Raw genomic sequence first — 15,344 nt, 5'->3', positions numbered from 1 at the left:
CGCGCCGTGGCCATGGCGATCCGCTCTGCCTTATGTAAAGGCAGAGCACACGGCCGAGCCCGCCAGGTTACACGGCGGCTGCTGCGCAGCAGCGCCCGCCCCTCCGCCCGGTGCCGCAGAGGGCCGGCGGCGGGGGCTGCCCCGCTCCCCCCGACCCCTGCCCGCCGCCGGCTCCTTGTTTTCCCCTCTCAGTGGGCAGAGCCCCTGGCCCTGGAGCAGGCGCCGCAGCTGCCGGCACCCCCACGACTTGTTGTTGGTGGGTCTGGTGCCGGGAGTACCCGGGAGGAGGGGCGGGGGCGGCGCACGGCAGGGCGGGAGCGGTATATGCTGCTCCTCGCCGGGGCCACGCTCCAGACCGGCCACCGCTCCGGAGCGAGCCCCGAGCCTCCCTCTGCCTGGAGTTGCAGTTCGTCTCCGATCCCCTTGGGATTTAAACCTTCTTGCATATATATATATTTTTTTTCCCCCTCCTTCCTCCTCCTCCTCCTGTCTTTTTCTCCCGTGCAAAGTGGAGCAGGAACTGCACCAAGGCAGCCCGCGAGATCCTGCAATACCGCTCCGATTTGTCCCTGCTATTATTCCTAATTAATTATTATTTTTTGACCTCGCCCCAGCCGGGGAGGGAAGCGGGACCATTCTCGGCAAGAGAAACATTTCGCTCCTTATCAATAAAGATTTTTGATTTTTCCCCTCTCCGCGGAGGGGCCGGGTGGAGGGCAGGCACGGCGGGGGGGGCCGGCCCTCGGCGGAGAGCGCAGCCCCGCGGTCCCGGCGCGGCGCGGAGCGGCGGCCGCGGCGGGGGGAGGCGGCCCCAGCGCCGCCCGCGCGAGGGGGGCAGCCGCCCCAGACAGGTGATGGGCGTTTCGGCTGCGCTCCGGATCGACTCCTTGGGTTTCACTTTGGTCTGATCTAAGCAAATATGCAGAAGTACCGGCTGGTCTAGTCCTAAGAGCCAAGAGGAGCGAGCGAGAGCGGCAGAAGGGAGAGCAGCCACGCTCCCGTAGCGAGGGGAACGTACAAACAGCGGCCGCGCCGTCATTAAGCCACCGCCGCCCCGGGCAGCCCCGACCCACCCTGGATGCGGAGGACCCCCGAGCCACCCCGCTGCCTTTCCCCTGAGGGATGGTACTGAATTCCTGCGCGGCAGGAGCCGGCCTGCAGCCCCTCTCCATCAGCGTTGCCTTCCCTCCGTGTCTAAAGTGCACTAGACCGCGATGAGGACCTGGGCTTGCGTTTTGCTGATAGGTTTTGGGTACCTGTCCTTTACCTTCTCCGAGGTAGGTGAGAGCGGCTTCCTGCGCTGCCCGTCCCCGGGGCACGCCGCAGCCGGGGGTCGGGGCGAGCCGCGGCGGAGGGCACCGGGGAGGGAGCGGGCTGCCCACCTGGGCTCCGCGGGCATCCCCGCGCCCCGGCCCCGCCGGGAGCGCTGCCCTGCCCCGGGCCCCGGGCGGCCGAGCCTGGGAGCAAGTTGCCATTTCATGCATGGCAGAAGCGAAGGGGAATGACCGTGCATTCCGCGCCCGGGCTGCTGGCCGCCCTTAAGAATTAATACGTATATAATATATTTTATATATATATATAATAAATATATGATAAAATATCCACGCCCCGCGGGTGCCAGCGGGCTGCGGCTGTGCGGAAGCCGAGGGTGCGCGGAGCCGGGCCGCCCCCGCGGCGCCCAGCGCTGCACACGGCGGCCGCGGGCACCGCTAGTGCCGCGGGCACAACTTGGGTGAATCCCCCGCGCCCCAAAACGCCGCTCCCCGGTTTGTGAATCTCCCCCGGAGCAGTTGGGAGCTCTCCCGCCCGCCTGCCCGCAGGGGACGGAGGGGGCGCGGAGCCGCGTCCCGGGGTTGCTACAGGTGGTCCCGGTCGGGGCGAGCGCGGTGCTCGGCGCTGCACAGCGGCTGTAACTTTTCCCGGGACCCGGTCTGCTTGGCACTGGCAGCCGCGACGCGGGCGCTCGTAGGATGGCGGCGCCCCGTGGGACGCGGTTCTCCTCCTCCTCCTGCCCGGCTCGGGGGAGCCCGCTCCCGCGGGGCACTTGCCACCCGCCCGGGCGAACTTCGGCAGCCGCTGCCCGGGGTGGGCTCCGGCCGCCCAGCGGGGCTCGGGGGCTCGGCGCTGCCGGGCACACGCTGCCAGGCGGGGCCGTGCGGAGCTGCCGCCCCGCTGAGCCGTGGCGCAGTCGGGCGGGCGGCGCGCAGCCCCCGCGGGCGCGCAGGCGGGGGCGGCGGGAGCGCTCCGGCGCCCCGCGGAGCGCTGTGGGGGGATGTGTGCGTGGATTTCCCCCCTGCTTCATGCCCACATGTCTCGCAAACACCCCGCACCCTCCCCAGCAAGCCCAGAGGCGCGGCGCGCCGGATGCCCGGCGCTGCGGGCGGGACTGCGCGGTGACCCGCGGTGTGTGTGTCTTTGAAGGAGGCCGAGATCCCGCAGGAGCTCATCGAGCGGCTGGCGCACAGCGAGATCCACAGCATCCGCGACTTGCAGCGCCTCCTGGAGATTGACTCCGTAGGTAAATTAGTCCCGTCCTCCTTCCTTCCGCGCCGTCGGCCGCCGCCGCCCCGGGGGGAGGCCCCGCACGCCCCGCGCTCCCCGCACGCCGCTCCGCGCCTCGCCCGAGACACCCGCGCGGGGACCGGCCCCGAGAGCCTGGCGGCCAAGGGATGCGTGTCACAGGGAGGCGGCGGCCAAGGGGCCGACCGGGCATTAAAACTTCGTGGGGTTCAGGGTGGAGAGGGATCTTGTGACCCCCCCCGTGTTTTCAGAGCTCTCTCCGTCTCGCAGCGGAGAAGAATTGCCATAAGGTTTGTTGTTGGTCTTGCATTGCTCTGTTATCTTTAAACTACTGTCCTAGAGGTATTTAAAATATTTGAAACAATATTTATGAATGAAGTAATGTCTCTTCAAGTGCTGGGCTTTATTAAAAGGAAAATAAACGGTCCGCACTGATTTTAAACAGAAACCTGCGTATGAAGCTTACCCTCAGAAATACACTTTTTATTTTTTTTTTCAAAAGAAAATAGTGCAGGGTTATTTTCTGCATCATTAGGCATGCAAATGGGTGTAGTGAGAACGTGCAGTTTAACAGATCGTTGCAGCAGTAAATCAGACCTAGAAGCTTGGTATTGCTGGGTTGCTTATCATTTGGTTTCACTTGATGCACTTTGTTCCTGGTGATTTCTTCTCTCAGTAGAGAGCGAGAATAAACCCGGCACCTTTAATGTGCCCAGGGGAAGCCTGCATCTTGCTGAAGCACAAACATGGAGAAAAATGAATGAGTTCTTGCTTGCGTTGGTACTGGGCCATCTCCTTTTAAACCATATGCTGTGTATTTTTGTAAAGTCTGTGCCAGGTTCAATCACCTTCATTCAGAGTTGCAGGATCCTTCCAGAGTTTAACTCTCTGCTTTTTGTACAGTGCTCTATTAACGAGCAGGAATGCACTAGGAACGTATTTTACAGTCATAGCTTTCAATTTTCATGTGATTAGAGAGCAAATGTTTTCCCATTACACTGAAAATGGGAGTATTTCTGTCTTGCACAACACTTTACCATAGAGGCTAATTAGTAATTACCAGATTGGCATTGGTTTAGTGTTTTTGGAGAGCAGTGCTTCATCACTGTTGTTTATCACCACAATTAAAGAAACTTTCACAACTGGGAAGGGGTATGCAGTTCATATTTCCTCACTGAAGGCAGTTTTGGACTAGACAAGTGCACTACTGCTAAAATCTTTTTCCCAGTGAACTTGGTGGAGTTGGCTGCTGTTGGAGAAGGGCTGGATCTGAGTGCTAGCATTTTAAAATAGTGCATACTGCTCCTGCTTTTGAGTCAGGGTTCTGTAGCTACCAGAATACATTATTTTTTCAAATACTTCAGCGTAACAAGCACATGCTTCATTTTTAAATACCACTTAGAAGGAGAGCAAAAGTTCATGTGGCTCCATTGCAAGTGAATCGGGCAGACAAGTGGGGCAGCAGCAGGAGCTGAATAAATGGGTAGATGTAGCACAGAAATTTATTTCAGAAAATAATTATTTATCTCATGGCAAATATTAACTGGAGGATGCAAGACCAAAAATGGAGAAGGTCAGCCACAAGTTTATCCATTTCATTTTGCTGTTTTCTTGCAATTTGTCAGTTTAGAAACCATTAGAGAAACAAGAGACATAAATATTTTACTATCTCACTGTGAAACAGTAATTCCTTAAGACATGAACTCAAACAATATTAAAAAATAAAAGCAAAATATTCATCCTTTCGCCTGGTTCTTGCTTATGTGAGTGCTGCTTTTGCCTGTGTGCTAAGCTGTGCTCTGAGCTACTCGTGGTTGGGTTCTGATGGAGTAACCCGTCTTTACTACCCACATTTGCTTTTCCTGGGCACAGTCCTGCAGACTTTACTGTCATGAGTAATTCTTACTAAAGGCTTATCAGAGTGACTAATCGAGTATTGAAATTGCTGTGCTTTCCTCAGTAAACAGGATCAGGCCTGTTTACTATATTTAGTATTAGCTTGAATTAGCAAATCAAATGTTTTCTCGTTGTCCCTGGTAAGATGATATTTCTGAAATGTATTTCCTCAGGGTTGCAATTGCCTTTAGGGAACAGCCAGTTCAGTGAGGGCTTGTACAGTAGGTATATTTCTCTTTTATAGCATGAACTCATTTTCATCTGAGGCTCAGATCAAAATCACTCCAGTGACTATTCTCTCACTTGTTTTAGTGCATGGTATTGCCAATCCTTCTGCATGTGAGTAGCCCTGTTTAAACTCAGTGGGTGGACTTGAGAATTAAGAATGATCTTGTAGGCTAAGAGTTTGCAGGATCAGGCATGCATGAAGAAAATGTCTGATATTCCTGAGTAACAAGGCGGAATCTGTGGAAAACGAAGGAAGAACAGTCATTTTCTCTCCTGCAATGCAAAACATATATTTTTAATTGGAAAATTAAGTTTTGTAAGTCAGAGTGGGCAGGTTTTTCTTCTATTCTGACAGATTTGGTCTCTATATTGTAGCGCAGAGATGACTGATAACCCCCTTCATAAAATTAGAAACCACACCCCCAGACCATCTGGCATATTACTTAAAGAAAAACACTACCCAACATGGAGCTTATCATTGTATTCAAAAAAGAAAATCCAGGCCAGTTTGTCAGAGCCCAGTTCTGCATGTCCGACTCAGAGGGTAGAGGCAGCATGAAAATTCTCTATTCCTACCAGGAAACAGGGTCTTGTATTAATTTGCTGCAATTGGGATCCAGAGGCGGTGACAGAATTGCCTTGGCATGAAGGAGAGCAGAGTCTGACCCTGTTTAAAGGAGAAAGCATGCACAGTGCCGGGAAGTAGGCAGCTGTAGTGAGCAGAGTACAGTTTTACTATGAGCAGACTAAATCCCCAAAACGGGGGCATTTCCTCTGCTCTGCCTGTGGAGCTCTCTCTGGCTCAGCAGCGTGGTTTTTCTCCTCGTGCTTCACCTCTCCCATCTGTCCTGTGGGAGGTAGAGTTCATTTCATCACCTATTATGTTTGCCTCCCGCTGGGAACAGATTTTTCCCCAAGTCATCTGCCTGCATGGGGAGAGGCAGGGCTGAGTGTGCCTCTTTGCACGGGTTAAGGGCATCCACCAGGGTCACCTTAGGCCATGTGAATTTAACGGCCTGTGATTAAGAACTAGCAGAGCAGCTTTTGTTAAGTGGAGAAACGTTCTAAATTAACTGTATACTTCCATGAAAAAAGTGTTAGGCTGCCGCAGAGCTCAGTCTTTTGGAAAATGGGCTGTTGACTTCGCTGGTTTTGGTGTGGTGCTCAGTGAAGGATGTTACAGTGCAGTGTTTTGGCTTCTCTTGCGCCTCTTACACATCATGAGAGGTATCTTCCATGTGTGGCCTGTGTTTTTCCTGAGACAGATGAGGGAATATTCCTCCTCCTTTACAGTTGGTTGAGCACACCTAAGTAAAGGAAAAAAAACCAAAAACCTAAACAAAACAGGATCTTGCGAGCTGCTACTTATATTTCCTTTAACAGATCAAAGTTGAAAACTTAATGACATCTACCTCTGCAGTTGGATGTCAGAAGGGCAAATTTTGCATCAGCCAAAAAGAAGATCAAAAAACCAAACTGATGTTGCCGTGGGCTTTCTGGCTCTAGGACTGATCGTGAGACAGACCATTTCAGTTTATTGTACCTTACATTGAATTCCTGAAAAAAAAAAGAGATTATAAGAGTTTCCTAAACTGCTGCTGTTGGTACTAGAAGTCTTGGATCTGTACTTTCTGGATGCTCATGAAAGTGAAATCTAGAAGGGTTTGCATTGAGACTGGATGTGTTGGGGGTTGTACCTCGCATAAAATAGTTTGGTAAGAAGATGGAAATTCAAAAGTATAAATTGATAAAAAGAAAATAGCAGTAAACTTAGGATGCTTTCCACATGCTTCTTGAGTGAAAAGAGTAATCATGTATTGGCAGAATCTCACAGGAACTCTGTGATTTATATTCCATGACCCAGTGGAATATTGCCAATCTGACAAAAAAGAACAATTTCAGCTACACTAATGGATTGACCAAGGCTAATTGCAAGAGTTTTTATGCCCATCATTGATATGTTGTCAATACATAAAAGATTACAGAGAAATTTCTTGATCGGCTGCCATGAAAACATTTTTTATTATTAAAACATTAAAAAAAAGTTACACTGATCTGGCTCTGTGCAGCATCCTCCATCTTCACTTGGTGATGAGCAGTGTTTGAGTTCTAAACTAAGAACCACCCATTTCTAGGCTTTCTGCTCTAAGCCTCGTTTTGTGAGGTGCTAAGCACCCATAAACTCACATTTCCCTTGCTAAGAGCTTATGCTCACCCTGCAGCTAATTCAGTACATTGGGGGAAAAACTGATGCAAACTAAGTATCACCCTTCCTTAAAGTCAAACTAGAGAGTACTCTTTGTAGCGTCGTGGTTTTATTGAAACAAAAGGAAGTCTTCTGGCCACACATTCAGAGCCAAGTGAGAGTTTCAAGGCTGACTTGGTGATTTTTCACTCTTGCTTGGGCAGGACTCCTGTTGTCTTAAACATTGCTTGAAGTGCATTGATTTTCCCGTTGACTCCACTGGGAAATGGAATTCCTTCCAAATGCCTGTGGGAATCAGGGGGGACACTTAAGTGCCTTTAGCATTGTGGTGTCTGCTGGCTCCAGCCATGCCCCATGATTCTGTTTATTAAACCAAACTGGGATGCTGTGTTGGTAGAAATAATACAATTTGTGTTAGATAACACATTGAGGTTTGACTGGAGCTTGTTCTGCTGAGCTAGCTGTGTAGATCTCTTTTTGTAGCCCTTGCAGAGAGACATGAACTTAGGAACTGCTATACATGCTTAAGATATGTAGTGAGACAGTGAGGTACAGTATAAGCCAGAGGCCTTCTTAACCTTGGAAATCATCTTATAAGCAACACATCTCCTCGAGGTGTCATTTTGCTTTATAAATGTGGTGATGGAAAAAGGCTAATTGCAGCTGAGTCGAGCAGTTATGTGTAAGCACATGACTTAACACACTGGTTAGCTGATCATACCAGTCCTTTGGTCCTTACCAGCTTCTTTAAAGGAGGCAGCAAGGGATCCTTCGTGCTAGGAGGGAGCTGTGCCAGCATTGCTGAGTGTGGGATTAGGAGCCATGGCCCAGCCCTGCCGTGGTGCTGGCAGCCCTGCCAGCTTCCCTTTCCAGCCTGATGCCTGTGCCCACCAAGCAGTTGGGATTAGAGGCATTACTTTTGTGTTTAATCTCCTTTTAAACACTGTTTGCTTGTGCGCGGACATGCTTCTTGCTCCGAGCCTAGCTTGGATCTCAGGCTGAGCAGAATTCATGCTGCTTTCAAGTATCACTTCATTGCCTCAAATTGAGGGAGAGGTTGTGACAACTTGAAGCTGCCAAAAAGGAGGTCAGTATTAAGGTGTTGGGTGGCTGAGTGCTAGGAAACACAAGAGGGCTGGAGGCACATCAGAACGGATCCTCATTTTGCATAACACCATTTGGGATCAGGTGGATGGCCTGGTGCCATTGGAATGGGATGTGGGAGACCTGGCTCCACTCCCCAGCTCAGCTGCAAACTTCCTGTGGGATCTCTGGCAAGCCATTTTATTTATACCACGGATGAGTTTTCTGGAGTATGGGGTGCAATAAAAGCAGAAATAATACCCTTTAGTCATTGCTGTGTTACATTACTAGACTGGGACTGCAAATAAGGCCCAATACCAGCTAATTAGTCAGGTTCCAAAATTTCCCATCAAAATCTAGGGGAAACAAATACCATAGACAGGAGCTAGGAGCCAATTTATTTGGATAAATTGAGGCTAATGACTAATTTCATACAAGGATCTGTTCCGCTGGTAAGGAGAAGAGGCAGGACCAGTGGGTGATCCTGGCACTACCTCTTGGACCTCCGATTTTATTTTCTCTTAGCTACTTACAGTAGTATTTTCCAAGAAGTAATGATAAACCCTGGGACACAGAACTCTTTCTAAGGTGCTGAAGAGCCTGTTATCTTCCTGTCTCACCTGGCTGTACAGGTGATTTCACAAGCTGCATGTTCCTTAGGGCACAGTTTCTTGGAGGGAGGAGAAAAGGTGTTGGTTGTTTTGTGGAGCAGAGCCTTATGATGTGTGTTACTAATGAAGCTGAGATTAAAACAAGTTCCAGAGACAGACAGCTGTGTGTACAGAACAAACTGGAAGCAGGGAGTGTGACAGTGCAGAAGATGGGAGTGTAGGGTGTTGGTAGCTTGCAGAGAGGGTAATTGAGTACTGTGTAATACCTTTTTGCATTTTTTTAGAGCATGTCACAGTTTTCTTAGGAGCCAGCAGTGAAACCTTGAAACTCTGCAGTGATGTTCCAGAGGACACTCCAAGCAGCAGAGTGCTAAACCCCTTAGTTTGAGTGTCCTGGGGTCTGTGTGCAGCTCTCTGTTTGGTTCCTTCTTCCTCATCCCCCGTTTGCAGACTGTGCTTGTGGTTTTCAGACCCCACGGCATGGGACACGACCTGAACTGCTTCACTTAACAAACCCAAATAGTTGGAGCAGTTATTTTGTTGTTTTTTATGATAAATTAAATGCCAAGTTTTCCGTCTTTGCTTTTTCTCATGGCCCTTTAACCCATGTGGTAGGCTTATTTAGGGAACAAGACAAGCCTGGATGCAGTCCCAGAGTTTGCAGTAGCTTCAGATGCCCCTCCAAAGGTTAGGATACTTCACAGGGGATTTGTTCTGCAACAGAGAGGCTAAAAGGAAACCCATGCTAGTTACTTTTTGCTTTTGATTCTGCCCTAGTACTGCCCTGAAAACCAAGCAAGAGAAAATTTACAGAGGCAGCATTGTTGCTGTTGGTTCTAATACCATATTTTCTACTGTTGCCTCATACCAGAACTTCAAAATATTTGTAAGAAACATTTCACATGCAGGATTATTGTTCCTATTTCTACACCTTTCCAGTCAAAAAAGCCATATTATGCCTTTCACATAAAAATGCAACTGTTTTACTTTAGATACGGTTCTGTGCCACAGTGTGTGCAGTGTTTCCGGGGGCTTTCAGTAAAATGGATATTGGAATTAAACTGTGCATGCTCATACATGACATTCAATGTCTGTGTCTTTATTCCCTGCCTTATGCCCTTGCAGTTGCACTAACAGGGGTTACATTAGACTGATTGTAGCAGGATTTGGTCTTGTGCCTATGGACAGCACAGATTTGTACCTGTGGAACAGCACTGTAGTGACACTGGTGCCATACACATAACATACCTGAGGTTTAACGTTTTGTTTCCTGTTCTAGGATATGATGATGTTTCAGAAACAAACTTGAGATCTTACAGTGTTCATTCTGCTAAACATGTGCAAGAGAACCGTCCTGTGCCCATTCGCAGAAAAAGAAGCATTGGTAAGAAACAAGCTATTTGTACTTTGGGAGTGAAAGCAGAGGGGGTGCCTTTGGTCAGCCAAGCAGGACATTGCACTGGAAAAATGTGACATGCACAAAAGGAAAAAGGGCTGTTTCTAGCTTCTGCCTTTATTTTTCCACAAAACAAACCATTGCCTGAGAAGCTGTCTTCTGGAGGATGTCCATAGGAGACAGACATGCACAAATTCTTTACATTCACTTTCTTGTTGCAGCATGTTGGAAAGCTAGACCTTGGTTAGAAAATGCTGTGTGATATTCAATGTATAATTCATAGTGTGGGGAACAACTACAGCAGTGTGCTTTAAAAAACATCAACAGTTGGTAGAGTTTTCAGTACAGAAGCTCCACAAAAGGAAACAGCTTGACTCTATTCACAAGAAAAATACAGTTTATCCCAAAAATTAAAAGCCATTGATGGAAACACTGGGGCATTGATTTCCGTCACTGTGTAGGGCACCAGGTATGTTTACAGGGGATTTTATCCTTATTAATGATGATGAGGATGCAAAAAAGCCCAAATAAAAATTAAAAAAGGGATGTGCAAATAGGATTTTTGTGCAGTGCTTTTTCATCTGATTAGGTGTGAGTGTTCCACCATTCCACTGGACTGTGGAAAACATCCGTGGTGCTGTCCCTGGTGGGTAATTCAGTATGTTTGTCCTTGGAGCTGTGGTGGCAGGCAGAGATAGCCCAGCTTGCTGCCAGCAGGGATTTGCAGGGTGAGTTGGCAGCGCTTTGGCTGCCTGGGGAGAGCAGCGGTGCTGAAGCAGCCGGTGACATTGGCACCTCACCCTGCAAGGTGCTGGATGCCTCCCCACCAGAATCACTGGGAACTGGGTGTGCTCAGTTACTTGTAGGAGTTGCCAGCTATCTTGCAGTATCGCATCTGTTAATTTTCATGAGTTCATGGCACTGGGGGCTGAGAGTAAGGATTTTCAGTCTATTTAGTCTATTGAAATGCATCTTTCAAAACTAAGCCTAGATTTCCATGTTGCAGGCACAGGCTAGGCCTGAGCTTCTTGTACTTAAGAACTAAGTGAAGAAGTGCAGGCAGTGTTCCAGTTCCCTGACACATCTAACCCAAAGCTATCACAAGGTTCCACTGTAAGGCAAAAAAAAAGAAAATCCCTGCTGTCTTTGGAGAACTTATCAGCAAACAACTTGTCCCTGAAATTGCTATTTTTTTTGGACTGTTTTGATGTTCTGAAATATCAGCTTGACTTCTTAAACAGTTCCTAGGTTGATGATGATACATGGTTTGGATCATGGCAACATCACACAGTAGTACAGGGCTACTCTCTATAATCCTAAACAAGCTCACCTTACCTGAGCCCACCAGGATACTGGTTTAACTGCAGGTTTTTCAGTCATGCTGCTCTGGTGGTTTTGCATCATTCAAGAAATAACAAATTAAATAAAATCTACCATCTACAAAGCTTTGACGACTGCAGAAATAATGACAGTTGCCCTTTGGAATGGTGGATAAACCACATTCCCTGATGAGAGGTTGTTAAAGTTCTGGAAGCGGAAACCCAAGTCTTGACAGTTCCAAGCTAGTGCAGGTTGTTTCCCAGCTGTGCAAATTTGGTATGATACAGATAATCCTCAATTTAACTTCTGAGGCAGTGTTTACCAGGTGTTGCATGTTTGTGTGATGGCATTTGTGTGCAGAGGTAACCCCAGTGCTGGAAAACAACAGCTGCTGCTGCACAGTCACTCTGAGGCTGTACTAGGGGGCCATCGAATGTGGAGGAGTTCCTGGCTTGCTGTCACTTCCAGAGCCAGGATTGCCTTATCTCATGGTATGTGCTCCAAGCTGTGTCAGGAGCCAGGCCACTGGAAACCCTCATTTTAGGGCTGGGCTTTGGGAGCGAGTCAAGCTTGTCCCCAGGGTAACAGCACAGCTCAGCTGTAAGCACACAGCGCTCAGTGCTGGCTTGCCAGTGACCAGTGGGGACTGGGAGCACTGGCCCCACGTGTGCCTCATCCACGTGGGTGCTCAGCGGGGCTGTGACTCTCCTGTGCCCGCAGAGGAGGCCATCCCGGCGGTGTGCAAGACGCGGACGGTGATCTACGAGATACCTCGGAGCCAGATCGACCCCACCTCAGCCAACTTCCTGATATGGCCGCCCTGCGTGGAGGTGAAGCGCTGCACCGGCTGCTGCAACACCAGCAGCGTCAAGTGCCAGCCCTCCCGGATACACCACAGGAGTGTCAAGGTGAGCAGGGGCTGCAGGGCCCTGCCTGGGTCCTCCTCAGCCTGGAAACTCCCCTTAACCCTGTGCCTGTGCGACCCAAATCTCTGCTATCCATCCTCGCACAGAATGCCCCTCTCCGTTTATGGCCTTTTCAAGTTACGTGGTCATTGGAAAATGTTGGGTTTGGATTTGGTTTTCACAGGATTCCCTTTAGGTTTTCTCTCTTTTTTTTTTTTTTTTTGCAATGAAAATAAAGTTGATTGTGCCTTTCCCATGATCTCGCACAGTACAGATCTTAAAGTTAAGAAGATAAAATGACTCAAGGGGCATTGGACTTAAAAAAAATAAATAAATCACAGTATGGAATGCTGTTTTCTTAATTAAATATTATGCAGCCTAAATTGGGCTTTTATATTTGACAACATAACACTTTTGATCTGAAAAAATGTGTTTCAAATTATCTTACCCCAGGGATAGAAGACTCAACAGCTTCATGCTGTATTTACTCATTAGACAAAATCCCTATTGCAACTTTCCAGTAAATATTACGTGAAATATTTATGTTCATTTGGCTTCACTGTGTTCTAATTTTTATCAGTATTTAAACAAGTACTGTTGATCTACATCTGTGTGTAGGAGATTAGACTTACACTTCGCATTCATATTGTGAAGACTCTGAGTTCTTGTTGCCCTGAATTTCTTAAGAGCAGAATTAAAATAAACCCTGCCACATTCTTGAACGTAAAATTGTTCAGCACAACACTCTGATTACTTCACTTGCAATGGATTTCTTTAGTAAAGTGCTGTTCACTTAGTGCTATACATCCTAAAACAAAAATAAGGCACCTAAGCCATTTCATTGTTTTTCATACACTGTTTTTCATAAATGCAGACGTGTCTGGGCAGAATTTCTTTTTCTTTTCTGTTTCTGAACATCTGAGAACAATGTTTTTGTATCCAAATAAGCTGGAGGAACATCTGAGATTCCCTCAGTGTTCCCAAAAATAATCATACTTTACACTTGCTTGCTGCCTTGCCTTCGTGGGATACGCTTTGCAGAAACAATTAAAAATTATTTAAAAATTTGGATCAATAATTACTTGAGGGCTGAGAACAAACTGGGGAGATTGAAGGACTACAATTGTAAACCTTTCTGAATAGCAAAGTGCCTCAGGGTTTCCACTGATATTTAGTGCTGTTGCCTTTGGGTTTCCACTTGATTTTGTGTAGCAGCAAACATGTACAGAGCAGCTGGATGTGCTCAGCAAAGAGTTGAGATGTGTGTGATGAACTTGCTGTTGGTACCCATGTGTGATATTGAGCAATATTGTGATATTGTGCTTCTCTCCCAGCCCTGAGGGATGGGGGAGATGACAGATGAGACAGAGGGTCTTGGCTGTCCCCCTGCTGCTGGGACAGCCAGCGCTCCCTAAGAACTGCAAACTCCTGGCAGCAGCTTTGCAGGATGGCACTGCTGGGGCTGCTTCCCCAGCACACCACCACATTGAAGGAATTTTAGTCTCTCAGCCCCTTGTAGTGCTTTTAGATTTGCATTCATTTTAGTAGGGCACGAGCTAAAAGTAGGCTCAGCTGAGCAGCTGCTTTTCGTGGCTGTGTAAATATATTGCTACCAGCAATATCAGTATACGTCAGCCAGCATTGGAGGACGTTTTTTTTTTTTCCAAGCTCCAAGACTGCTCCAAACAGTCATTAAGTAGCAGGGAAAAAAAGGACAAGAGGTCAAGCAGGAACAGGATGTTCATTGTAAAGGTTGTAGGCTGACCCCACTGTAACACCAGAACTCTTAGAACAGAATCCATATTTATGCCCTCCAGAGTCAGATCCCCTTGTAGCTTTGATGTAATTGATGGTTTTCTGAGCCTTTTGCCAATCCTAAGTTTAGAGCTGAATGTCTGCTCATGCCATTAAGTAGCTGGCTCAGAGCGAGGGTCCCTGGAAAGGTGGGAGCAGTTTTGGAGAGCCTTCTCAGCTGCTCTGCAGTGCATTGGAAAGCCAGCTTGTGTTTTCCCCTGATGTCAGACTGCATAAAAGCTCTCTTTTGATGGAATATTGAAAAGGCTTTCCCCGCTTCCTCCTCATTGACAAGGTAGTGAGATCATTGCTGGCCCATTCACACTAGAAAAATGTTCATCCAGAAAGGTCAGCAAGTGGGTTTGCATCATCCAGCAGGCGAAAGGAAAGGGTGTTTTCTTTGTCTCACTGAGGGCCACTGTAGTCAAGGTTAAGAGACGGCTGGGGCAGTGTGGGAGGAGCAGTGGAGGTGCTTGTGTTGGGGCATTTCATTCCTGGGACATGATTCAAAGGCTGGAGGGTTCAGGGATGTCCTTTCTTCATCTTCACTGAGCTCTCATCAGGGAAATACCATCAATGTGGAATTGAAGCTGTAGGGATGCTCCAAGCCAGGGGGGTTGGTGGAACAGCTTCTCTGAAATGGGTCTTGTAAGGTTTCCCTTTCATGGGGTGGGTTTCATTAGTGCAAAGTGGGCTTGCCCTGCATGGTGACAGTGACCTCATGAGAGCACAGCCTCTGGCCCTAAAGACATCTCTGTTCAGCCAACTGCACCTGCACAGCCCTGCAGAACTCAGACTGGGATGGAGAGGCTGTTTGGGAGCTGGTCTTTGATGGGAAGGAAAGGATTCTGTTTCTCTCCTTATAGAGCAATGGTGACAAGGATGGGAGAGTTAGGGGCGTTGGTGTCAGTGACAGAGAGATTTTCTCCTCTGTGTGCAAAAGCATTTCAGTAACATCTGCAGATCCTGTTGCTTCTGTCCAGTGAGTTCCAGTACTTACCAAGTACCAGACCATAATTTATTTGGGGGGTTCTGAACAAGAGTCTTCCCAAGAGGCTTTTTGAGCATGATGTTGTTCTTGGTGGGTTTGATACAGAAGCACAAAATCATTAATATTGTGGAGCAAATCCTGCCTATACTACTAATTTTGAAGAGTTGAGCTGAGCAATATGATTGTTCTCAGCAATGCTCATATGCAAATTAAGAAACAAGTGCTAAATTACTCCATCTCCTTCAGCTTTGCCTCAGGTTGGCCTTGAGCAGAAACCCTCCCAGTTTCAGCCATTTCTGCATATTCAATGTTGATCTGATCTGCGGAATCTTAACCTGGTATATTCTTAGAGTACATTAATGTGGGGGTGAGGTGCAGAGAAAAGGAGCTGGAC

General features: G+C 48.1%; 1 protein-coding gene across 13 annotated transcripts in view; it reads left to right on the top strand.

The window, feature by feature from the left end:
* Positions 1-303: 303 nt before the first annotated feature.
* The window catches only part of PDGFA (platelet derived growth factor subunit A), a 36,766-nt gene continuing 21,725 nt past the window's right edge, over positions 304-15,344 (top strand). For 4 of the 13 annotated variants that reach the window (XR_005258633.1, XR_005258632.1, XR_005258631.1 and 1 more), the window contains exons 1-4: positions 304-1,277; positions 2,422-2,518; positions 9,824-9,928; positions 11,981-12,168. Coding sequence is in view for 8 of the 13 variants with exons in the window: in XM_038151192.1 (XP_038007120.1) it covers positions 1,215-1,277; positions 2,422-2,518; positions 9,824-9,928; positions 11,981-12,168 (453 nt within the window). In the remaining 5 variants the exon portion in view is untranslated. The remainder of the gene's footprint in view (positions 1,278-2,421; positions 2,519-9,823; positions 9,929-11,980; positions 12,169-15,344) is intronic. The other 9 variants (XM_038151189.1, XM_038151188.1, XM_038151187.1 and 6 more) reach the window with 5 other exon arrangements.

The sequence above is a fragment of the Motacilla alba genome, chromosome 14, assembly GCF_015832195.1.
Source record: "Motacilla alba alba isolate MOTALB_02 chromosome 14, Motacilla_alba_V1.0_pri, whole genome shotgun sequence".
Taxonomy (NCBI): Eukaryota; Metazoa; Chordata; class Aves; order Passeriformes; family Motacillidae; genus Motacilla; species Motacilla alba.
The sequence above is the reverse complement of the archived record's forward strand: the minus strand, read 5'-3'. Positions and strand labels throughout refer to the sequence as shown.